Source organism: Clinocottus analis, unplaced genomic scaffold (genome assembly GCF_023055335.1).
Source record: "Clinocottus analis isolate CAN_PGR_092001 unplaced genomic scaffold, fCliAna1.0.p SCAF_28, whole genome shotgun sequence".
In the NCBI taxonomy this organism is placed as follows: domain Eukaryota; kingdom Metazoa; phylum Chordata; class Actinopteri; order Perciformes; family Cottidae; genus Clinocottus; species Clinocottus analis.
This window is the reverse complement of record NW_027176020.1, coordinates 3,103,631-3,130,513: the sequence shown is the minus strand read 5'-3', so window position 1 is coordinate 3,130,513 and position 26,883 is coordinate 3,103,631. Positions and strand designations below refer to the sequence as shown.

Here is a 26,883-nt window from a genome sequence, read left to right as displayed (position 1 = left end):
ATGATCATTTTAAAAATCGTCCTCTTAATGCCCCAAAAACTCTGTTTAGTTAGATTTTTCTTTTTTACAGAAGAAGAAAAAGAGTACAACACAAGATCTATCATATGATTTGATATTAATATTGTGCAATTACAACATTAAAAACTAAAAAAAAAAGCATGCTCCATTTTAAAAACCACCCGGTATCACCATAAGATCCCTGAACCGTGCGGTGCGGGGATGAGCTGCTGACGTCTTGCCTGGCGTTGTTGGGCCCGGAGCTGTCAGAAGAAAGACTCCTTTCAGAGAAGAAAGCCTCCTGATTTCAGCGTTGGACTCGGCCTTAATTGAAACCTTATGTGTGGCATGTGGAATTCTGGGACTTTTGGCTCTCTCCCAAGAATCCACAGAATGTGAAGTTTTTTTCTGCCTCCCCCTCTCCCTCTCTCTCTCTCTCTCTCTCTCTCTCCCTCTCTCTCTCCTCTCCCTCTCTTTTTTTCCTATGAGCAGAGGTGTCTTACATCAGCCCAGAGAGCATCTGACGGACCGAGAGAGAGAGAGAGAGAGCGAAGAGGGGGCTCGCTTTGCAAACTGGAATAATCTACAAACTGAGCAAATGGTCTAAAAAAAAGAGGATAAGACATCTTAAAAGTAAGTCCTCTCTTTTCACCGTGACTCTCTTCAAGCTTTCGTATACCATCGTTGTAGCAGCGGGAAGTTTTGGGGCATTAAACTCAGACGACCTCTCTTCTCCACGCCTACGAGAGAGCCTTGAAAAAAAGTTTCCTTTGGAGCGTTTTGTGTACTGGGAGCCTCGGCTGTTCGCTTTAATAAACTCCATGTACCTTTTGTGTGAAGCCTGTGGCTGCATGGCAGACGAGAGGAGTGGACGGCCGAGCAGAGCGACTCAGAGTCCAGCTGTTTCCAACCGGAGCCATTACACAGATGTGATTTACAGGCCCTGTCCCTTTCACTCAAACCCCTTTTCTCTTTAAAATATATCACCATTGAGAAAAAGATGTATGGAGGAAGGAATGAAGGAAGCGTCTCCTTTTAAAATGTCGTCCAAAAACTGAGCCCAGGCCTGTTTCTACGACCTTTTCATGGGCTCTGGATGCATGAAGTCTCTCCTCCATTTGTGCAGGACGACTCGCGCCGACGTCGAGAGCCCGAGAGGATGATTTTGAAAGCCTTGCAACGAGCTCCCACACATTCTGGTTTTGCTTTATTGTGGCGGGGTAGTCAAGACGTGTGTTTTGGAAAACTGACTCATTTATGGTCCGCTGTGGTCAGAGGATGAAAATGTCGAACGCTCAAGTTACAGAGAAAGATTTCCGTCCCTGCAGTGTGCGCGTCCTGCTTTCTTTTTGTTGCTGTCGTGGAGGTGGTGTGTGTGTGTGTGTGTGTGTTTCCTCAGTGTTGTATAGTGTAGGTGTTAGGTAGGTGGTGTGTAGGTGTCCACCTGTGGTATGTGAGCGATGGATGCTCCACACAGAGGCCTCTTTTCTCCCTCGGTGGAGTTATTTGGTAACTCAACTCGACCCCTGAAGAGTTAAGGATACGTATGAGGGGAGAGGCGGCGCTGATCAATGGAGGAATTGATACAGAGGTCAAGGTGATCCTGAGGTCAGGTGCTTGTGTGTGGAGGTGTGTGTGTGTGTAGGTGACTCTGTGTGTGTCTTATATCTGGACACATTCATTTTTTAGCTAAAAAAAAACAAACACTTGTCGTTTCCAGCTGCTCCAATGAGATTATGTTCTCCATTCGACATGATTAAGATCAAAAACAAAAGAGTTTTGTGATTTCTGACCGTAAAATTAGTCTTTAGATAGAAAAGACCTCTTGCACAGGTAACTTGTAACAGGACATTTGCAGCTATTTTGCGTCTTCTTTTCAGACTAGAGGAAAGAAAACATCCCAAATACACATTTAGATGCTTATTTTACTGGCGATATCTCCTAAATTCACCAAAAGGTTATGTTAAATAATGTCTCATTTGCACTATTTAAACACTTCATGTCATAAAACTTGTAATATAACAACATATTGACTTAATGTTAATAAATCAACTATGAAAATGTCGTGTTGATGTCTATTAGTTCATTTATTTGATCCTATTCACTTGAAAGGCCTTCGAAATGTGTGTCATTTTATCTTCAAAGAGTTTTTTCATGACAATTATTGTTTACTTTTGATGGCTTGTGACAGAATTTCCTAATTTGTGGAGCGATAAAAAAGAAAGATATCCAAAACCTACTCAGTAAAAAACCTGTATAACTAAATGAACCAATAATTTTTAACCAGAGTTATTGGAAAATGTATGCAAACTTATCTCATATTTAATCAGATAGTGCCTCATTTCAATATTTAATTTAATAATTTAATAATTTGTCTTAATCTCAGTAATCAACAGGGGAAGTTATATGTTCATATCTGTTATTTTCTACATCTAATATTGTGTAAAATGTCTCCATGTAGCATCTAGAACTTCAACAGTCAACATTTTGTCACAGAAAAGTTCAACATTCGTGTTCATCTGCAGTTTTCAGATAGAAATCTACTGTGGTTTTATTGGAGTGGGTACTTATTTCTTCTACTTTCTGGAGGTTTGAGTAAAACAAAAAGTGTTATTGCGAAAGTTGACCGCAAATTAAGTTCTGTTTCACCTCAGATGGACGACTTGTTGTCGACTTTAAACCCAGTTATGTATTTTCCCCTTTTTTCGGACTGGATGCATGAACAGGAAACCGTCTTCTTCAGGATGAATCAGGCAGGATGGAGGATTTATTGCTTATGACAGGGAAATATAAGAAATGCCTGCGGTGGATAATATACTCACATTGAATGTTGTCCAGGCTGCTGGAAAACAGAGAGAGAGAGACAACGTTTTGAGGGGGGATTTGATCCCACGCCATGGCGCCATTATCTGGCTGTAACTTGATATTTGATGTCCACAGAGAGAGAGAGAGAGAGAGAGAGAGAGAGAGAAGGAGTGTGTTATCGACTTGTCATTTCAATTAGCGACCTCTTTTCCTTCCACCGTTTCGGAGGCTGACTGACATCCTCCCGTATATTCGGGCCTTGATCCGGCACCGCCGCAGCAGCAGAGGCTGTAATTTCAGCCCCGCATTGAAAACACGGCGTCCCGCTCGGCCGTAACTCGACACAGACGTCGTTTGATTGGATGTGTTTTGAAAATCAATGCACATCCCTCCCCCTCCTCCCCCCAGCAGGAAGAAAAAAGGCTCGCCAGCTGAGGTGCATGCTGTAATTTGGTATAAATAGCGGCGTTTTAGGGGAAACATCATCCCTTAAATGCTGCGCTGTTGACTTTGTGTGCCGCACGTGCTTGAACTTCGACCCTGCCCAAAACCAGCGCCCCACTCATCAGCGCCATTCGAGGCGGGTTCATGTTACTCGCGTGGCCCAAAGCAGACGGCACCGGCCCCTCTGAGCTGGAACTACTTTATTTGTTTTTGACTTGAGGTCTGCGTCCAAAAACACGACGACTGAGCTCCAGTGACAAGAAATATGACAAAAATGACATTTCGTCTGTGATGCTTTTTTATTTTTATGATGTTAGACAGACCACCAGTGAACAGGGTAAACATTTTTACTATATATATATATTTCTACACACTGTAAAGCTGAACGCCCAAAGTAATTAAATAGATTAAGTATTGTATACTCAAAGTTATAGAAAAAGTTCTACTAACTTGATTTTGTCAAGTTGGTGTAACATGTTCTTCCTTTTTGAGTAATTTTAAGTAATAATTTTTGATTTAATGGCACTATTTTGTGTATAAGTAGGCATAACTTAAAAACAGTACAACTTAATACAATCAAGTAATGACTAAGAATGATGAAGTCCTGTCATTTCTAGTGTTAAAAAAAAACAAAAAACTGTCTTGTCTTAAAAAAAGCGAGTCTTCCATCACATCCCTTTAATATGAGGTCGCCGCTTTGATCCGGAGGAGGCTGCTCGATTCACGAAAACCAAATAATTGCAGAGAAGCTGGAAGATAGAAGCACATGATTAGCACGCGGCCTCCAATCCTCCTCTGTGTTTGCACATGTGGCCTCAGTCCTTCTCTCTTCTCTCCTGTTTACAAGTGGCAGTCTGATTTGTTTTCCTGTTTGTCTCCCCGTCGCTGTCTCTCCGTCCTCCATGATTACAGGCTGTTAGGGTTAAGATCTGAGGCCCATATTTCAACATCTAAAGGACCTCATGACGTGCTGCAGACTGCCACTGCGGACAAATGACAGCCCGGGCGCCGAATGACATGCTGCTTAGAAGAAGAAGTCCTTTTTATGGAGTTTTAATCTGCTCGGTTGTTTTCTTTATCTGATTGCCCGTGCAGTGGAATCGTGTGTTTTCAGTGTCGGAAAGTGACAATGTAAACCTGAAGGCGGGCACAAGACGCCGTTGGTCGACACTGCGCTATCAGCTGACAGAAACGTCGCACACAACCACAGCTATTGTACTTTTTACTCCACTACTCAACGTATATCTGTCAAGCTAAGATTAGAAACCCGTCATAAACTTTACAATGCATTGTAAAATGCTAAATCAGTGACTAGCAATAAAGAAAAGCAGTGATTGGCTGGGGCCCGTCCATTTTATCTATGCATATAATATGTATAAAGATGCATTTCCCCTCTTAAAATTACAGAAAAGTCTTAAATCTGAACTAAAATTTGTGAAGAAGGATTGTTTTTGCTGCTCCATTAATCTTCTCACAACCCTCCAGATGTATATTCAGACCTTTTAGACCCTTAGTTTGTGAACACCTGAACTAAAATACTTGTATAAAGTAGTTCAAAACTAGCTGCACCTCACAGTAAAATACTACTGACACATACTTTATTAAGCACATTTAGCTGATGATACATTGCAATGCAGAATAGAGCAGAAAACAATGTGATATTGTCCTCCACAATGTTTTTTTAAAGAAAAGGTAGTTTGCTTTTTGCAGGTATTTGTTGAGTCGTAATATGAGTAGTTTAATAATAGAAGTGTCCTTCAACTAATTGCTCTTGATACCGGCAGCGTGCAGAGGATGGAGGATGGTATTTGGGTGAAAAAAAAAGAGCTTCTTGGCGTGCACCAGTGTTTTTCCAATCTGACAGTGTAGCTGCAAAAGTTCAGGGTCTGCAAATTCAATCAAAATGGATTTCCAGTCAAAAGATTCGAGGCTTCTCTCCTTACATAACAAACCCGAGCCCTTCGTCACTGCACGAGATTCACAACCGACGGTTCCTGAAAATATTTGGGTGGATTTTACAGGTAGATTTAAAAAAAACACACAAAAAAAAACGCCTCTCTTGCAGTTTTTTTTTTTAACTTTCTGTCTCCCTTAATAAGCATCAGTTGGTAGCCTTTTACGAGCACCTGCACGTCAGTGTGAACAGTTCATGTCCTCAGGTAATTACAGGCCTCTAATGGGCCCCCTGTTAGTGAGACAGGCTGCAGCAGGTGTGCACCCGTTGCAACAAAAGACCGCAAAAGACAAAACCCCTCAAACCTTTAAAAACGTCTTCTTTCACGCAGGATCCACCAGCTGGATTTAAAGCGCTGCAGCTCCAGACTTTAAAACTATTGCTAACACAGCATTCTTGTTTTTCTTTACCCCACTCTATCATGAAGCTGCGCTATAAATGCACCTTGTATATCATTACATGTGCATATGTGGTTGGAGATATCCTACAATTAAGCTTAAGCATGTAGACCGGAACAGTCCTCAGCAGGTGTCACGTCTCACTCGGACAATAGAGGATTGTTTTTTTTCTCTCTCGCAGTCGTGATCATTTAATTACATGTATGTGTGTGTTCTGGCCTGCGTGCATGCGTGCGCGCGCCTCCCTCATCCGATATTTTTACTGCTCTGTGTTTACACGGCTCCACCTGGGTCTGATTGGGGAACGTGATCCAGATTTCATGCATTCCCATAAAAATTAAATATCTGTGTTACAGCCTTCGGGGAGAAACAAGAGGATGTAATAGAGAGCACATGTGGACGGTTACGGTGTGTGCCGCATGCGGGCACACTGTAGAGCAATCAGGCCCAGCACCAAAAGCACACATTAACACACACACACACCCATGCATATTTATACTGTATGTGTATTTTATATCTATAAAGCCAAGGCATGATGTCTGGCTTTTAGTAAGTAAATCTGAACTGAGAGATATTTGTTGGTGATATTATTTAACTTTGTGCGAATGAGGAGCTGCCATGTCTTTAGCAGCTCGTATACCCTGAATGTTTGCCATCATTTATTGGTTATTTAACAGGGGCAATATATATTTTTCCCTCATTTTCTGGGGCCCCAAATTTCCCCATCTGCAACTCAACCGGGGATGTTGTGGTTGCACGGTGCGATGCTTTACCACCAGACCCCCGGGACGCCCCCCAACCGCCCCACGCAGTAAAGTCTGTACACCAGATAGAAGCTGGAATTAACTTTCACCCGTGGTCCCTTTTAAGAAATGTAATGTACCGTTACAGCATCCAACTTGTTTCACCAGATCTTGGGAATTGTCAAGTAATTGTAGAAGACAAATATTAGGGTTTGAATAACCAGATTGTAATCGTTATCCTCTGTGTGTCGCTGCGCTAACATGCTGAGCTCAGGAAAATAAAGTCACTGTTGTCGACAGGTGAATGACTTCGTAAGGGCAAAGGCTTTTTGACCACTGTGGCATCAGCAGCACAGACTCGTGGGTTTGTTTATCAGCGGAAACTAGAAATAGACTCTGTTCAATTCGTTTGTGTACGACAAAGCCAATAAATGGATTGTTCTTCCACAAACAAAGAAAATAGCTGTACAACATAAAGCTAACGTCACAATTAGGTCAATCCTGGATTAGACATCAGTAGCTTAAAGTAATAGACCGAGCTCCTAAAACAGGTAGAATTGTCTGTTTAACCTTGTGTAACACCGATTTAATAGGGTTGAGTAAGATTTTTATTATCTCTTAATTTTACAATAATCGCCATCCTCAATTTTTTGGTTACAGGTGCATAATACGAGGTAGCTTGTAGCTTGCAGCTAGCAGCGCTCACATGCACTAGCATACACTGACAACAACACACACAGAGCGAGAGCGAATTTCTTCTCTGCTCAGGTAGATGTGACTCCACTACATCTTTACTCAGATACATGTTGTGTCTTTAATGTCTTTATGGACCAAACGCCTGAAAAAATATGACCTTCCGGCTTTGTGTCTGGAGCTATTTAGCAAATGTTAGCATGCTAACATGCCAAACTAAGAAGATGAATAGGGTAGTATACTATTGCTGCTACAGATCACCATGTGAGCGTTGTCATTGTCGGCATGTTAACATTTAACTCAAAGCCCAGATGATCCAAAGTAGAGCCTCACTGAGCTGCTAGCATGGCTGTTAACGCTCTTGTCAATATAATACAAAACATAAATTTTGTGATTATGAATGAGGAGACGTAGCTTCAGACCTTTGAGTCTCTGTGTCTGGGTGGGGAAGCCGTCGGTGGCTCCTGACCCTCCACTGGTTGCTGCCTCTTCTGCGGCGGCTCATGTAAAGCCCCAAGTGTTGATGCTGCTGTGTGTGTGTGTGTGTGTGTGTGTGTGTGTGTGTGTGGGTGTGTGTGTCTGTTTGCATGATTGAGACAGAGGCTGGGAACAGAGCCAGGTAAACCTACCTGCGTGTTGACTTTACAGGCTTTCCCAGGGTCTTGGACCTGGTGGTGAACCAACGTTGCTCTCTGCGTCTCCAAGGAAAATCTGATTTATTTATACAAACAAAAAAAAGCCTGGGAAAACATAATAAAAACAGCCCTAGGACGTTGCAGCGAGCTCTTAGCAAATGCATGATAGTGTTTCCTGTTTTTTTTTTAATACGGCAAAGATGTGGATTTCTGCAGCCCAGATGCCAGGAAAAAAATGTTGAATGTTGACGTTTTTCAATCCGGTCTGAGCAACTGATGTAGTGTATCAAGCGACCGCTGTTGAAAGTAATAATATGTGTTACAAGCAAGAAAATATGGGTGAGTTGGAGGGGTGGTTGATGGGTCAAACAAACACAGGAGGTTCATCTGGGAGGTCGTTGTTGGTATCCGGCTGGAAAATAACCTTTTTATGCTTGTTACGTAACATAACAAGCATAAAAAGGGCATTTGTTATCAGGTGGGATGGATATTTCCTATTATTGGTTCAAACATCAATATTCAACATATCGTTGGTTTTGCAGAAGCGTACATGTCAAATAGTTTTGACTGGGTCGACATCTGTGTGTGAAGTCTTTGAAAAATAGTTATTCACAACCTATCTTGTGATTGGTACAAATGTATAAACTCGGTGAATCTCCAAAGCATGACATGTGTCCTTCTGATTAAAGGAATGTAGGTACAGTAGACTGCAGGTATCTGTGTGTTTTTCTTGGTGAGCTCTGTGGACTGGAGGGTTTCTGATGGGAGTATCTGCCCTTCGCCACTTCCTGAACTCGCCAAGAGGGAGCTGATATTTATGGGGCGCAGACCTTCTTCTTTTTCCAGAGGTAGAAATTCAAGTCAATAGTCTATTCAGGAACATTCTGCTCCACGTTGACACAATACACTTTACTAGCTGCCTATCATCAACATTCAGTGTATATAATAACCTGAATTCAACCAATGGTCCTTTCCTTTCTGTGCTACTTAGCGTCTGTCCGGTCTGAATGGTGCTGTGATTGAGCACTTAAACACATCTGTGAATACATCTACAGACAGACATTAGTCTAAGTGAATAACCGACATTGTAGATATTGTGTTTAATGTAAAATGACATGCTGTAACTCCCACTGGTACTACAGTAATTTGCCACCACCATTCAGTATCATTTACCGCATATGGTTTTGTTTTTGCATGTGATCCTCTGGGGGAAAGTAATGGTTCTGGGAACGGCTGTCATGCCGTAATTTACTGTATGAAAAGATTTGTAAATACAGAAAAGTAGGTCTAACTGTTATTATTAATACCAACATGTTAAGATGGATTAGTCTTCACCATTTTCGTCTGCCTCTAAGAGATCAACTTTGCTCCAAGGAACTTTTATACTTGTATTTATAACACAGTCTTGAGGTGTACCGCACAGCATGAAACTCAACGTTTCGTCTCAATGCTCCACAAGTCACAATTTTTTGTATTTTTTGTATTTTCTCATTTCTTCTCTGCGTCTTCGTCTTCCTGGATCTGCTCTCACAGAACAAAGTGTCGCACTTTTGACTTGTGTTTCATGAGTAAACGCTGCTTTGGACCTCTTGAAACGTGTTAAACATGCTTCTTTACTTTAACGGACACTGTTTTGATGACTTTCAGCCCGGGTTTATTTTTTTGTTCCTTTTCTGAAAGCTTTTCAAAGTGTCGGTGGACATTACTCTGGTTTATTTTGATGAATGTGACCCCGGAGTGAGCTGTGTCGAGGCATAGACGCTCATGAAGGCTATGGCTGTTTGAAATATATGAGTTTTTACAGTCAACCTTTGATGATCAGCGAGGTTAAATTACTGTTGCCGGCTGGAGTCTGGTGGCTTTGAAGAGAGTATATCGATTGCGTGTTAATAAATCGTTCAAATCCTTGTTGACTTTAATATCTCCGCCAGGAGGATCACGCGATCGGTGGCACAAGTGAGCGTGCACCTCTGTGTCCGTCCACGGCTAATCTCGCATTATGCTGCAGCAAACTGCATCATATTTTGCATGCTAAAGGACCTCTAACGGTTGTGGTGACTCACACATTTCTTAAAAACACCTTTGAGTCGACTGCCTGCAGACTTCTCACTCTCAGCCGCTACTCTGCACCCAGAGACACAGTGGGGGGAAACACTTTGCTCACTTTTAGTGTTTATTTGGCTAACAACTAACAGAACTACTAGCACACATACTACTGAGCCGCCACTCAACCGCTGCTACGTGGGCAGACAGCTTGGGGGAAATACTTTTTTTTGTGTTGCAAGATTGTATAAAAGAGTTCAAGTCAGTTGCCTGCATACATTGCAGCTTGTTTTTGAGTTTTAAAATGTTTTTTAGGACGCCTTGCAGCCTGTTAGGGCCCAGTTTAGTGTGTTAGCATGCTAACATCTTCTTGTAGGTAGGCTACCAAGAACCAAAATGGTGGACAGAAGGACAAACAAAGAAAGTGTGGCGAAAACCAGCATATCCAATAGTTATTTAGTGTATTTTAATCAGTATTAATATCTATACTGTCTTTACTGAGACCCTCCAACAATACTTTTCTGGTGCAAAAACAGGTTTTCTTTTGCAAAATGTTGTGCAAAAATACAACTGTTCTATTGTCTTTGAACATACTTACATGTATTCTCAGTATATTCACAGCTTCCTCAAAGAAAATGTAGAGTAGACTCAGTTTACCTGGCTGCCATGGTTACATTCTTTACCTCAAATCAATTAAATCCAAACCAAACTTTGCCGGCTAACGTCTGCAGGTCGTTAAAGAATATATAACTTAATCAGCTTTAATATGCCAGACATACAGCACATGGACGGATTTATTTTTCCAGAAAAAAGCACACCAATGGCCCACAGTACGGGCTCCAGGAGGCTAAATGAAAAAGGGCCCAGAGGTGGAACCTACTTTATATCTGTCAGAGCTCTGGTCTGACATACAGGTGGGGAAGTCGACTGCAACCTCGAATCTCCTGTCTTTTTCCTGCTTCGTCTCTCAGGAGCTATGAGAATAAATTAACCACTAAAGGGGTTTGTGCAGCTGGTCCTCGTTGTGGGTTCTCTATCTCAAATCCCCCTCATCTCTCTTTCACTGTTGCTGCTGGTGTTTTCGGTTCAGAAAACTCTGTGTTACTGCAAGCTGTCGAAGTTTATTTAGTGTAGCACTTCTCATGGAACACAATTCACAAAGTGCTTTACGAGAATAAAAGACTAGAAAAACATAAAACGATAGAACCAATCAATAAAACAGATGTTTAAAACACACAAAATTACAATCATTGGGCAAAAAAAGTGACAAAAGGGCCGGTTTAAATGTTTGTATGTTGTCGGTATGACGTTTTTCAACATTTGAAATGTACACACAGCAAATTCAAACCGTCAAAAGATTTGGCAATGCTTTCCTAAGCTTATTAAAGTTTTCCCCTTAAACGTTTGAAATATGTCTTTTTAAGTGAAATGGAAGAAAAAAAAAACAGAGTGGATACTTAAAAAAAAAACTGAGATAGGACGTGAATAAGTTTTTCCTGCTGTGTCCCTGTAAGACGAGAGCAAAGTGGAGTTTCCAGAACTGTGAACCTGTGCCTGTTACTCCATCTCTGAATGATCGGATTGATCGGCCGTTACTATAACAGAGGCCAGTGGTGGAATAACAGCTGTTCCCTTCACACAAGTATTGAGAACACAGCTGGATCCAAAGGAGGACTCAATACAACCCATACACAGGAAATCAATTTTCCAGACTTAAACAATCCCTAAACCGTGACCGCGGGCCGGCCGTGCATGCTTTTGATGCATGTTTGTGCATGTGAGCATTTACTTTAAGTGTGAGAGGAGTGGAAATTCCTTCTGAAAAAGTAAAGATAATTTATCCTCTGGGAACAACGCATGTCTACGCTGTATTTTATGATAATGAAGCCAGTCGTTTTGGAGGATTTATTTGTATCTGGACCAAAAATATTAAAGACTCAGAGACTGACTCACATCCTTAGTTCATGGCATGTTACGGAAAGCGGTGAGCAGTAATGCAAAGTGTGTGTGTGTGTGTGTGTGTGATTTGCAGTAAACAGGAAAACACACCGTTATGGTCCGTTGAGAGTCTCGAGAAGGTCAGTCCTCGCCTCCCCGGCACAACACAAGCAGCCTTTACATAAATGTACGCCAGCACATGGTAAACACATTTTTTGACTTCCATGTGCACACAAGCCATCAGGTGTTTGTGTTTCATTAGCTAAGGAGAAGCCGAGAGGAGTTAAGCTTAGTAAAGGCGTCTCACTGGGGAAGTGGCTGTAATCTGAAGCTGCAGGAAATGGGAGCGAGAAAAGCAATAAGATTATGCGTTTAAGGCACAATGAAAGAGTCAGACCCTTAAAAAGTGTCACGAAATTCAGTGGGCGGGCCCGTCAACGCTGCTCGCACGAGATTAGTTTAAAGTTGATGTGACTACAGGATTACTTCAAAGGTCCACTTGAGCATTGGGCTCTGAATTCATAAGACTCAATTTGGATCTTTTGAGGGCGGGGAAACCCAACATAAACATCTTTTTTTTCACATTTCTAAATGCACATGGCCAATAATTGTAGCGTGTAAGGAAATTGCTCTTCTCTAACAGGTATCTTTCAAGCCCCCTTGGTCAAGAATTGAGGACATTTTAGCATCAAAATCAACAGGTCTGGGTTTGTTTCCCACAGGCAGCACATGTGAACCAGCACTTCATATCGGTCAGAGGTTAACTGCAGCAGACAACCTCACTGCTGCTGGAGACCCCCTGTTGCTCACAAGCAACCAGGGAGAAGCATAGCAATGATATTTTAGGAATAATACTGCACAGTCACTGACATCAGATGGAACAGCGTGTGAATGGAGGCCTGTACTGTAGTCCAGTCTCCCATTGACCAGACCGCCGAGCAGCACGCTGCCGATCCTTCTGTTATTCCAACGGAGGAATCGTCAGGAAAATGTTGTTTTTGGCCGCTGACGAAGACCAGGAAATGTCTGATACACACAGATACACACACTGACATGTCTCTCTGGGAAAGTTCCCACAGTGCTATGGTAGTTTTGTGTCGTGTGTAATTGGGTTTATGTAGCCCTGCTTTTTGTTGAACGTCTTTTTCGTATTTACATTGGAGTTGTGTGGCGCAAAGCGTGTCACCTGCACGACGATAAAGCTGCAAAGCAGCGAAATAAACACATCGCGTTTGGAAAATGTGAACTAAATTTTTCTCTATAATTATATTTAGAGTAATGAAATAGCAGCAACTATTTTCTATGTCAAGATATAATTGAGTAATGTCGGCCTGAGCCGAGCAGGAAAGCGCTCTACCTCTTTGTGTTGTTATCAACCGACACAGTAGAGCCGTGAGGAAGCAGTATATATGCTCTGAATATTGTATTTAGCACCATTTAAAGGTGTGAGACACGAGATTAGGAACATTTTCATTGCCTCTTAGCTACTCTCAATATGGTGGCCATGAGCTCACAGCTGCTAACAGCTGCTAACAGGACATACAGTGCTAGCAGCTTCTAACAGATGCTAACAGGACAAACGGCACTAACAGGACAAACAGTGCTAGCAGCTTCTAACAGCTTCTAACAGTGCTAACAGCTGCTAACAGTGTTACTAGCTGCTAACATGACTTACAGTGCTAGCAGCTTCTAATAGCTGCTAACAGGACAAACAGTGCTAGCAGCTTCTAAGAGCTTCTAACAGTGCTAACAGATGCTAACAGTGTAACTAGCTGCTAACAGGACATACTGTGCTAGCAGCTTCTAACAGATGCTAACAGGACAAACAGTGCTAGCAGCTTCTAACAGATGCTAACAGGACAAACAGCAAAGGGAGGGAGACTTTATTCTCTGCTTAAATAGACGTTACTCCACTGTATCTTTACATATATAATATATATTTGCTGCTATATTAACGTTCAGAATGTTAAAAACAGCAAATATATTTATATCACTTGATTTCTTGGCTTTTCTCTCTATTTACGTCAAAGTTTCTCATCTGCTGCACATTTCTGTTATATAAAATAACAGGGTATGAACAATAAAACTAACCTGAGTTATACAATAGAGACTTTGAGCTGCAGTAAAAGTGCCTCAACTGCTTTGTTCAAATAGATAACTAAGCTGTTTACATAAAAGCAAACTAGTAGACACTCGCGCTTTAATGTGGGCGAAAACTGAACACAACCCTGTCCCGTTGTCATCATTCAATAAGAATAGTTGTATGTGAAGTCATCGAGGCGGTATGCATTTCCTTGTTTATTTGGGTTTCTTTTTTTAAAACTCTACATCACAAATAAAATGTGGACAAAAAACAAGTTTAAACCGGCTGGATTGCTGGGCTGCTGGACTAAGTGGTCAGTTGGAGGCGGCTTGTTGGCGCTGCGTCTGTGAAGCTGAAGTCATGTCTGTGACTCAGTGTCTCAACGTCTCTTTCTCCCCTTCCGCCATCATTTGTTCATGCATCATGTGTTCCTACAATTAGTGAGTAATATTTAAAATTAAAAAGTTTGAACAAAAAATGATTTAATTGCATATGAACTGAGTCTATCCTGTGTTGTATGTTTGATATTGAAATATCACCACTGTTAGAATTTTAATAGGCCTTCTCTCATGGAGCGATAAAGCACCAAATAGATGGAAATTTCAGTTTGGTGGCAATTATTGTGTCTTTTATAGAGTGAAATAAAAAAACATGCTTCCAATTAAACTCTTATTTTCCCCTCGTATATGCAAACAAAAGCTCGGTTCCCATGAATACAGAGGAGTGAATATAAAACAAAATGTTTTCCTCAACATACTGAGCTGTTTCAGCCGCGTGTGGTCAAACTCTATGTCAAACTGTGTATTGAGACGGTTGCGTAACCGGCGGTGTCCGTCTTGTCTTTTCAGATCGGAAGTCTGTCTCTGCGCACGTGTTTTGGGATGAAGCACCTGTGGGACGTCCACTTCCTCCTGCTCATCCTGCTCTACCTGCTGGGAGCCGTCACATCGCAGGTCAACCCAGGTCAGTGCTGCAAACACCAGAGCGCCGAGTGCAGCTCACACGCGTCTGTGTTTGGGGATTTTGGGTCTGAAGTGAGATTCAAAGAGAAGACATTTCACTTGAAAGTCAACGCTTCTGACTCAAACATATGTTTCATATCAGCCTTGTAGCATGCTAGCATAAATGCACAGTGGTTAACGTTGTGAAACAATTAGTTAGCTTGAGGCAATGCAACTTTTTTATAGATGGATAAAAAACTACATTGATCCAGGGAACATACCGGGGAAATTAAATTGTTACAGCAGCTCAATAATCAATGACGCAAGATAGAAATCTGATTTGATGATGAATAAAAATGATTCAGGGGAATACACAATGATAAAATAACAATACAGCAAAATATATCCACTATATATTATTTACTCCCTTCACTTGTTGCACTGAATAATTCCACTGAATAACTGAGTACTATTGTACTGGATGAAGAAATACATATAAATATGTATACAGAAACCGGCCTCCTGGGTAAAAGTCCTGTTTTTATTTGGACTTTTTCCACATCTTCTTTAGCAGTCGCTCAGTATATTAAGTCACTTATTGCGCCGCACTTGCTCTGACTGAACGCAAAAGAAAAACGTAGACTTTGAAACGCATCCACGATTTTTGCAGAAACTTACAACGCCAACATACTTTCCTGGTTGTTGCTGGGTTTGGTTCTCCAGTCCAGAGTGACTTTGACAGTGGATAAGTGCTGCTTTGTGGTCCCCCGTCTGTCCCATGGTTTGTCCTCTTTGATCCCAGCATGCACTGCCTTTCTCCAGCTCTCACTCGCACTGTGCTTTTCTTGTGATGTCAATGAAAAAAGGACCAATAATTCCTTTAACAAGGAAATAGAGTAGCAACACTTGCTGGGCAGAGACAGAGTCAAATGAGGAACCAAAGAGAGGTTTTTGTTGGGGTTATTGTTGAAATTGGAGAAATTCAACAGATTTTTGCCAGTAAAAACTCGATCTGGCTCGTGTTTATGACTTCAGTCTCAAGGCTTCTGTCATCGCGCTGAGTTTTCTTTATTGCTGAAAGGATAATGAATGTCATGTGTGCTGAGATCAAAACAGTAATTAATGATGGTTTTGTCAGAGAGGTTTAACACAGAGTTCTACCGGTCAGGCTGACCAAACTCTGCCAAGCAATGTTTAAAAAGAAAGAAATAACAGTGGGAGAAAAGAAACACGCCGCCATCGCGTCCACATCCTCCCGCCTCACTTCCCCCCGCTTCCACCTACAAAATAAAACTATTGAGATTACATTCTACACTGTTATGAACCCAATTTTCTTTTCTTAGTGTGTATCCCAAAAAAAAAAAACATGAGGTCATGATGACAGGTCTGGGGTTTTTTCTTTCTCAGTCAACAGTATTAAATTAAAAAAAAAGTACAGCAAAACAAATAAACAGTTATGATTAACAGCAGTTGCTTTCCAGAGCGTGTACCTTGAAATGGTTTTCACAGAGCGAGCTGCAGACATGCACATTCTTTTTTTTGGTTTTTGTTGCGTAAACACACACTAAAAACCTGGCTTTCCCTGTTTGTCATTCATTCGTTCTTTGTGCCAAAGCAAACCAAAGACATTTTTTTTAAAGTGAGAGAGAGCTGAGAGTATACGGAGTTTTAAAAAAGCGAGGAAAGAAAAATACAGAGATAGAGATCACAGAGAGCGTTTATAGAAGGAGTTTCAAGTGTGCATGCTGTGGTTACTTTCATGCGTATATGATTCCTTACACACACATATAAATATATATATATACATACATATGTGTATATTAATAGCTACATTTCTGGCCTATTTAACCAGATGTGAATGTATGCTCACTGCATTTTATTCAGGATCTTAGATCTGGTAGCATTCAGCACCAAAACTTATATGAGGCATCTTCTCAAACCGCACTTAATTGAAAATTTGAGTGTTTGACCCGTGTGGGAGTGACTTACTTTGCTTACTGTGTTTTTGAGAGTGTGTGTGCGTGCATGTGTGTGTATCTGCTCGCATGCATATATACCCGCATGCACACGCCTACTGTGGATCCAGCTATCCCACTGGAGTCTGTGGCTAATGCATACCAGACATTCTGACAGCAGGAAAGTCCATTGAAACAGGCTCTGTCTTTCTCCCAAGCTCTTGTGTGTGTGGTGTGTGTGTGTGTGTGTGTGTGTGTGTGTGTGTGTGTGTGTGTGTGTGTGGGTGTGTTTGCCAGTATTTGACCACTCATAAGTCATCGAAAGGACTATTTGTGCATCTGATCGTGGTCAAAGTTCAACAGGTTCACCGTTCTAGACAAAGGTTTTGCATCTGTAATCGGACTCAAGAGATCTCTCCACTCAGAAATCACCAGCGATTATTACAATTCGTTTAAATAAATAGAAAATTATCTCCAGTGTCACTTAAAAGCTCGAATCTCAACCTGCTCTAATTTGTGGAGGCAGGATATATCCACCTATAATTCTGTCTAATGCTTCAGTTCTGCTGCATTGAGAAGAGGGTCATTTTTCCACGGTCTGGAAAAATTCATGGCTGAATTTAGTAGAGCTTAGATGCTGAGCGGTGCCAACTTTCCCCTGTTTAAAATTCCCAAGCAATGGAGTTATACCATCCCTGTCTTTCCCATTTCACTCGTGAGTGGGCGAACTTTATTTCACTGTGGAGGGGGAGGACATGAGCAGAGCGGCCAAATATCAAGCAGTACTCTCATTGCGTGGGCGTCTTCTTGTGGAGGCGTTCAGGGTTTTAACCTTGAACGAACGATGAACGATGAACGGATATCTTTGAATCAATAAAATCACACATTCCACTTTAAAGTGAGTCTACGTAGCTTTTAAAAGATGAAATAATCCGTCATAACTTTTAAATACTTGCGCTAATGCTATGCCGTGTCGCAGATAAACATTGTAAGGTTTTTAATCGCAAAAGTAAAACCACAGAAATAAAGTTGCTAGATTGTTATGGGGTCAACCACGTCAGTAAAGTGGTGCAGCTCACTGGGAATGAGAGCGGACGCAGCTCCAGAAACAGTTGTCAGAATTAGCATTCCAGCTAACTAGCCAGTTAGCCCACAAGTTAGCTGGCTAGTTTGCTAATCCCGTCATACTTTCACGCTACACTGCTTTAAGAACCAAGTTGGCGACAACAACCTGCTTGGTTTTCCTACGCAGTGACACGAGTGTGTGATGAAGCATTAACTTGATAAATTCTCAATTTTAGTGAGTTGGCAACTTTCTGTAAGTCGGTTGTTTTTTTACGGATGTTAGCCCGCTACAGCCGTTGCGATGGTAGACATAAAAATGGCCGCCGCTCTGACCATCCAGCTATATTAATTGGAATGGGAGTGTTCCTTCTACTCCTTTTTTATTTCGACAATTACAACCTCACCAGGAGACATATTTGTTGTGTTTGAATAAACTAACTGTGAGTAAAATTTTCATATTTTAGCGACTTGGGGCCAGCAGAACAATGTATACGCGCATTATTTACACATTATTACCTGTTTAAGTTGTTGTGGTGAATGTGATAGCTAACAGTCGTCTATTTATACATCCTGATGGAGGTAAAGCCTCTTTCCCTACTGGGCAAAAAACACTAACATCTGGCTTTTGGCTTTTGTGGGAGAGGTTACAATCTGCTTTATCCCCAGACCAAAATTACTCTGCAGAAGTCACAGGTATTTATCGGCTCAGGCACCGAACCTCCTAACCTTAGTGACGTTGAATGTGACGCATCAGGAAAAAACAAACAGAGAGAGACTGGAAAAGAAGTTCATAAGAGGTATTTTTTCTTCTCTTTATCTTTTGTTTTACTTTCCCCGGTTCCAGAGCAAAATAATTAGCCGGCAGCTTGTCGCCGACTGTCTGTTGCTGATGTACTTACAAACTTTTATATATATATATATATATCAAAACAATGCGCTAAAAGGCACTAAAACAGCTCTGTAGAGCTGATTAAAACCAGCAGAACCGTTTCATAACTTTCTGTGATCGGACCTGTTTTAATAAATGTTGATGTAAACATTTGGATGAGTGCAGATTAAAAGCAGCTGACTCAAGAGGAACTTATTTAATCCTGTAATCCTGCAGTTTCTATTTGTGGCCATGATGTAAATAGACAGTAAACAGTATAAGCAACACAACCAAAACTGCCCTTTGACGGACAGGTATAATGTAGCAGATGTAGCACCGACTTGCATGACTACACAACACGTTTGCATGAGTGTGTGTGTGTGTGTGTGTGTGCGTGTGTGTGTGTGAGAATGTATTTGGAGCCAGCGGTTGGTCAGCAAACACTCCAGAACAAACCTGCCTTTCAGTCGTCGGGGTGCGGTAAAAATCAAGAGGTGAGAGAGAAGGTTTGGTCCATTACTCCTTCATCTCTCTCTCTGTCTCTCTCCATTCCTCTAACCACACGAGGCTGGTATTTTTCCACATTTTTTTTCTTTTCTGGGGTGATATTTTTAGATACTGTGGCAAAATGTTGAGCTTGAAGGTTGGCGGTGTGTGTGTGTGTGTGTGTGAGAGAGAGAGAGAGAGAGAGTAGGGGGGTAAAAAATCTGGCTGCATGCATCTCAACAAACACACACTCGCCGTGCCCCCATAGCTCACCCCAAGGGTCAGCTCTGAGTGGGCTGGGTGGATAAATAAACACAACGAAAACCAACATTTGGGAGAGCGGTCACACATCCGGCCCGCTACGCTGAAACCCGTCCCTCTGAATCTCTGCAGGATGTGGTCCAAGACTCTGATAATTACTTCATTTTTTCATCAATTATGTACAAACACTGTTGCATTGTTTGTGTGTGTGTGTCACTGGATTCATAGAAGAATCACACACCGCCCTCTTACCAGGTGACACGCTCACAATCATCCCATCATTTCCAATAAGGTTACGTTTACACAGCAGGCAAAAGTGGCTCAAACCTCATATTTTTGTGCACATGTGACTCTCACACATGAAATCTGATCTTTTAAAGTCAGATTTTCTTCACCACTTTCAGAAGTGTTAATCAAATCAGATGTAGGTCAGATGTTTTGCGATACGACCTCAGTCTGAACGGGCATACCGTGATTCATGTCATCCACAAACACCTCCAAACAGAAGTAGCAGCCATTGCTCCTAAAAAACAACAACATAATTCTTTGTTAAAACGCACAAAATCGACAACTGTTCCAACGATCACCAACTCTGGTTTGGGTTTGAAATAAAGCCTGACTTCACAGAGTGAGATGGAAAACGTGCCGTGATCTACGCGTTGTTTTTCCTCGACGTCCCTCTTCCCCGCTGAGCGGTGACAGACCATTAAATTAGCACAAAAAAAATGAAGAAAAAAAAAACGACAGGCAACCGGCTCGGCCAACAGATTGCCAATTAAATTAATTAAATTAATCTGAGTATGCAGAGCTGCAGAGGTGTGCGTGTACTCGAGTCACATGACTATTCAAACTGACTTCCAACTCCACTTGGACTTCAGCGCCAATGAATCACGACTTCAACTTGGACGTGAGCCTTTTTTTTTTTTTTTAAACTTGAGTCACATGACTTGGACCGGACTGAAGTTGATTAACGAGCGTCGCCGCGGGACGTATATACGTCACGGTGAAGTTCAAGCTGTGGCCTCGAGGCACATAACTTGAACTCGAGTCAGACGCGAGTCATAAATTTAATGATTTTTTTTTCGACTCAACAAAAAATAAAAAAGCCTTGTATGTATTTTGTGCACGCGGGTTCAGTTCAGGGTCGCGACCAGGAATCTGATATTGGCCCCATCGAGAAAAAAAACTGGAAACAGCCAAACAAAAAACATCAGAGCAATGATTACAAATTGAGCACGAAGGCTTGTGGTGAGAACAAAGCCGAGGGATACGTTTTCTCTTTTTCGGCCGTGCGTCATCCCGGCGCGTGAGACAGGAAGGAGTAGAAGAGGAGACGCGGCACCGCGGTCGTCTCTCTCTCCGTCTCTGTTTATACGCTCTTTACCTCTGTGTGAAGGAGGCTCCTCCGGCTCTCACAACCACCTCGAACCCTTTAACCTCTGGGCACCGACGACAGATGCAACATCTCAGCTGTGATTCGTCATTCCAGCTTTCCAAAAAAACATTGACGTTCCTTGTCGTCTTATCCGGCCCCTGATTTGATTTGAAATAACTCCTTGGACCTCGTCGCTGTTTCTCTGGAGGCGGGTTCTGACGACGCTGTGTTTGTGCTCCAGCTGTCAGGTCGAGCGGCGGCCATTACATTTGGTTTTGTGATTGCGCAACCGAGGATAACCGCGAAGATATGCGGATAATGGGAGAACATTTATATGATTTCTGTTGCTGTGACGAGGGCCGCAGGGAAGAGGGCAGAGAGGACAAGATGAAAGGAGGACAGAGGAGGAAGCGAATGCGGACATCTGGAAGAGTTTTTGTTTGCGACTCCTTCAAGTTGTCACCGTGCCACAAGACAAACCCCTGTGCGTGTGTGCGTGTGTGGTTGCATCTACGCATGTGCACGGGCATGTGAGCGGCGTATATCGGGGGGCCGTCAGCCCCAAACCCGTCGGGGGCTTTTTTCACTTTTTTAAGCAAATATTTGGAGGAGATCAAGAATAAAACAAGGAAGAGAGAAAAAAGAAAAGAGCAGGAGAGGGACAGAGGAGGCCTTGAACCTGGAGCTCTGCTGTTGCTGGCATCTTCTCAAAGGTTTTTCCTGTGAGACAAGGAGGCCACGCTAACGGGGTCAGTCGCCCTCTGACTTCCGCCCTGCAGAAGACACAGAAAGCTAAAGTTTTCTGCCGGAGGCGCTTTCATCCATGAATGAGGCTAACTAGCGGTCATTTCCCGTGAGGTTAAGTTATCACGGACCGTGTTTACATATTCTGCAATGTTACAATATTCTAAAGGTCACGTAAACAGCGTGATCCGTTTGGATAATCTGAATTAGGCTTCATTCTGAATGTCGCAGATTGAGACGTGAGTGGAGTAGCATTCGTAGCATTGTTTAAATCGGTTAAAGGACGCCGCAGTAGGACGTACGTCACGGTGAAGTTCAAGTCGTGAACTCGAGTCAAACTGGAGTCACAAATTTGACGACTTTAGACTCGACTATACAAAATAAAGTGAAACGACTTGAACAAGACTTAGACCTAAACACCAGTGACACATCGACATCAACTAGTGGAGCTAGGGGTCGAACCACCTATCCTCTGATTGAAAGACAGACGGACATGCTAACTACTGAAATGGGCACGCTAACCACTGAGACGGGCACGCTAACCACTGAGACGAGGATGCTAACCACTGAGACGAGGATGCTAACCACTGAGACGGATACGCTAACCACTGAGACGGGCACGCTAACCACTGAGACGAGGATGCTAACCACTGAGACGGGCACGCTAACCACTGAGACGAGGATGCTAACCACTGAGACGGGCACGCTAACCACTGAGACGGTGATGCTAACCACTGAGACGGTGATGCTAACCACTGAGACGAGGATGCTAACCACTGAGACGGTGATGCTAACTACTGAGACGGGCACGCTAACCACTGAGACGAGGATGCTAACCACTGAGATGGACACGCTAACCACTGAGACGGGCATGCTAACTACTGAGCCACAGTCGCCCATTCATTGATTAATTTCCCAAATCAACAAATATTGACACTTTAACATTTAATTTCTTCAGATCTACTTGGTGTGTGTGAACCATATCCAGTTGCAGGGGGAGAACCATGAAAAATGCACGTTACTGGGCCAAAACGATACCAAAAGAAATAAGCAAAAGGGCTTTACTTTTGGTTACGATAGTGACTTGTTTAGAAGTCTCAGCTCAAAGTTTTAGGTCCCGTGACTTGAGCCCACCTGCATGAAAGCAAAAATATTTGTGGAATATTCAAACATAGTTGATATCAGGCCAAAACACACCTGATCCTGTAGATAACGCTTGAGGGAAAAGAGCCTTTTTATTATCATAATTTTCTGCTCTTGGAAACACCCAGAAATCAGTGGAATCACTCAACCCCTTGTAAAAGTTAATGGATGCCATGTTGGAATGCGTCACGCTCAGTTAGCCACGAGCCGGCTGCGTCCTAACGAGATAAAGACTTTTTTTGTTCTAAATCACGCTCTTAACTTTTTTTATCAGCTCTCGCTCGCTCAAGGGGACGAAAGGAGAAGAGAGGAGAGGAAGAGAGAGACCACACAGGACGAGTGAGAGGAGGACAGAGAGGAGGAGAAGAGAGGGGGAGGACGGGGCAATGCGGGAAAACAGAGGGCACACCGCACGCTGGGGGCGTGATGGGCCCAACGCTGCCAACGTTACCACACACACACACACACACACACACACACACACACACACACACACAGTAACAACATGTGTGCTTGATACCAGCACTGTTTGTACTGGCAGAAACACTGAATGGATCCAGCTTATTATTTCAATAAAGCAACCACAATTTGAGTGCAAGGGAGTGTGGATATATGTGTGTGTCCGTGTGTGTGTGTGTGTGTGTGTGTGTGTGTGTGTGCGTGTGGTACTCTCACATCACCACCCCACCCTCTTTCCTCTCCAGCACTATCCATCACATTTTTTGCAGGTTTTCTTGACAGGAAGCTGTAGGAATGAAGTCGTCCTGTCCGCGAGCGTCTGGTGAATGTTTGAGAAGGTTTTTTTTAGAATTTTTTTTTTGACGCCGACCAGCGCCGCGGTTGGTCTGAGAGAAGATGGAGCGAGCTGCGTGCTGCAGGACTGTGGTGATAATCCAGTTAGTCTGGAATAATAGAAGCATTGTGATGGACTTGAGTTGGTAGATGTATGAAGCGAGAACTCTTATTTAATCGCTTTAGTCTGTAAATGATTGTCAAGAGAACACTTTAGGATCGTGACAGTATGTGTTCTTATATAATACAAACAATAAACCTTATTCATACGGCACATTTCAAAAACAGAGGTTTCAAAGTGCTTTACAAGATAGAAAATGGAAGACAAACAATGACAAAAATAGTTTACAAGTTAAACAACACTGACCAAAGAAGAAACATAAATTAAAAAATACACTAAATTGAAACCATCATTAAAATAATAGTTGAGAAAATGGCTTTGTATTGAGGCCACAAACCCTGTGGAAGCACACTTATTAAAAAAAAAGTTATAAAACTACAACTAACAGCCAGTTAGCTTAGCTTAGCTTAGCAGAGTATATAATGGAGTCTCCAAGTAGTCGCTTCCCTTGCCTTGGTAAAATACAGGATGAAATAAACAGGGCGTGTGAACGCTCACCTGTCGACCTTCCCGACCCCGATCCATCCCATAATCAAACACGTGGTCGTTGTGTCTCTCAGGTGTGTGTCGGTATCCTCTGGGCATGTCCGGAGGGCAGATCCAGGACGAGGACATCTCCGCCTCCAGCCAGTGGTCCGAATCCACCGCTGCTAGATACGGCAGGTATGTTCGCTCACACGAACACGCACACACATGAACACGCACACACACACACAGACACACGCTCCATTGTATGTTTACCCTGATAATACGTCTGTGGGGGGGCTTTATCCTGCTTATTTGTATTAAGCCACAAACTGGGGTATCAATTATACTTATGATCAAGGGTGTGTGTGTGTGAGTGTGTGTGTGTGTGTATGTGTGCGTGCAGAACTTGGGTGGCCTTCAGTAAGTATCAGGATAATGATGTAACACACTTACCCCCATCCATCCCGGCTGGTGTTTTTTTTTCCGCCCCGCCCACTTCCCTCCCTCCTCCCCCGACTCGGGCTCTTTGCCCAAAATTAACACGTTAAGACAAATTTACGACTCGAGACTTCACCGAGAGATGTTTTCATAGCTTGCTGCAAAGAACTGAAATCCGCGACCGCACTCGCTTTTACTTTCCTCTCACCTTTTTCCCTCTCCATCCTGTTCTACTTATTCCTTCCTCCCGGGCCCTCTTCCCTTTTCCTGCTGTAATACGAACATCCACAGTCACTTCACCCTCTCTCTCCCTCTCTCTCCCTCTCTCTCTCTCTTTCTCTCCCTCTCTCCCTAACCCAGGTTGGACTTCGAGGAGGGCGACGGCGCCTGGTGTCCGGAGATAACGGTGGAGCCGGACAGCCTGAAGGAGTTCCTCCAGATCGACCTGCGCTCGCTCCACTTCATCACCCTGGTGGGCACGCAGGGCCGGCACGCCGGCGGCATCGGAAACGAGTTCTCCCAGATGTACAAGATCAAGTACAGCCGCGACGGGAGCCGCTGGATCTCGTGGAGAAACCGGCAGGGCAAGCAGGCGAGTCCCCCCCACTGGGCTGCAGGGCCTTGATCGCGAGGTCAAGGGAGGTTTGTTCTCCAGGTGAGCTCAAGGCTCAAGGTGCGCTTGTTTTTTCCACCCCGCAGGTGATCGAGGGAAACAGGAACGCCTACGACATCGTGCTGAAGGACCTGGAGCCGCCCATCATCGCTCGCTTCGTCCGCTTCATGCCCGTCACGGACCACTCCATGAACGTCTGCATGAGGGTGGAGCTCTACGGCTGTGAATGGCTGGGTGAGAGGGGGCTGAGGATGAGGATGATGAGGATGAGGATTAGGAGGAAAGAGAGGATGCGTATGGACGGGTGAACGAGGAAGTGCTGAGCAAAGATGACAGTTGGGGCGGAGGCCCCAGTCCAGCTAAAGATAGAGAGGATCAGCTGACTCTCTGACACATAACTTCAAACATCTGCACAGCAATGATCATAATAGTTACTAGATGTTGAATAAACACTTCACATTTCACGGTTAGATACTGTAACCCTCATTATCATTACATGCATGGTGTCTTTTTCAAAATAAAGTAAACAGGAAGTTACAAAAGCACTTAGTTAGGTAGAGATAAGAGAGCCTGGTTGACATTAACTTAACATTTTACGTTACTGACAACTGTTCAGCTCATTAAAGCTCATAAAAGCACTTATGAATGAAATAAATATGCTCGTTACGTAACTGTGAGGTAAGTTAGGTAACAAAACGAAGATAAAACAACTCAACTCTGACTTTCTTTTACAACAGCGTTCTCCTTGGTGTTTGTTTGTGTCACATTTTCAGTGACAAAGTGTTTACATTTAGAGGTAAAAATGAGAACATTGTGTTAAAGTTAGTTGGATGATTTGTTCAAAGTTGGCATACGGTGAGATTATTATTATGTTTCAGTACAAAAGGAAGATAGATGTGAGCAAAATGGTCGAGCATAGTGTCACAATGATGTGAAGATTCTTTCTTTCAACATTTTAAATGTTGGATCCATCAAAGACAAAAAAAAACAAGTGACTAAAGACTGATTATCTCCATATTATCTGATAGCTGAAGCTTTGTTGGCAAACATATTGTCAGTCTGAGGCCAGTCGAATGGTAGCTGAAGCTTAAAACTACTATTTTAAACAAACTCCTGTAGTTTGGAGCAATACAGCGTGTGTTTATAGAACGATGGACACAAGGTATGAGTTTTTATTCACCTCAATAAATGAATACTCTTTATTCTTTCTTCTTCACAGACGGCCTGGTGTCGTACAACGCTCCAGTGGGAGAACAGATGAGCTCGCCCGATTACCCGGCTTCCTTCAACGACTCCGTCTACGACGGCGCCGTCATCCACAGGTGTGTGTCTGTGTGTGTGTGTGTGTGTTTCATTATTCCCTTTCCCTGCTTCATCATCGCTCTCGTCCCTTGTCAGTGTTTTTTTCCCCTCTTCACCTTGTTGTGGCCCTGTCACCATGGGGAACGTGACGAGGTCATGGTGGTTTACTTAGTTAGGCAATAACCTCACGTAGGAACGACTGAGTCAACCCTGCTCGTGCAGCCCAGAAGCCGAAAATGAGACGATGATTCTCTTAATGACGGCGGTGTTTGCGTATCGTGGCGTGGTGAATAATGTCCTCCATGACACCAGGCTTCCTTCTCCATGTGGAGGCAGAGAGAGAGAGAGAAAAGAAAATGGCTTTTATTACGATGTCACAGCCAAACGCAGACGAGAAGAACAAGGCTCTACAATGCCGCCACCTAGTGGTGAGAGGTTGCAGCGCGTGAAGACTCTGCTCGTGCAGATGCAAGAAATTTGATCCTATATTTTATTTGGCATTTCTCCCAAAACACAATGGTGTGGTAATGTTATAATGGTATAATGTATTATATATTATTGTGTAAAGCCACATTGAA

At 42.9% G+C, this 26,883-nt stretch overlaps 1 protein-coding gene across 1 annotated transcript in view; it reads left to right on the top strand.

Moving 5' to 3' along the window:
- The first annotated feature begins 539 nt into the window (after positions 1-539).
- Positions 540-26,883, top strand: part of ddr2a (discoidin domain receptor tyrosine kinase 2a) — a 31,679-nt gene continuing 5,335 nt past the window's right edge. Inside the window, exons 1-6 of the mRNA XM_068592952.1 lie at positions 540-630; positions 14,582-14,696; positions 24,045-24,147; positions 24,751-24,982; positions 25,090-25,237; positions 26,223-26,325. Coding sequence (XP_068449053.1) covers positions 14,615-14,696; positions 24,045-24,147; positions 24,751-24,982; positions 25,090-25,237; positions 26,223-26,325 — 668 coding nt within the window. The 5' untranslated portion in view covers positions 540-630; positions 14,582-14,614. The remainder of the gene's footprint in view (positions 631-14,581; positions 14,697-24,044; positions 24,148-24,750; positions 24,983-25,089; positions 25,238-26,222; positions 26,326-26,883) is intronic.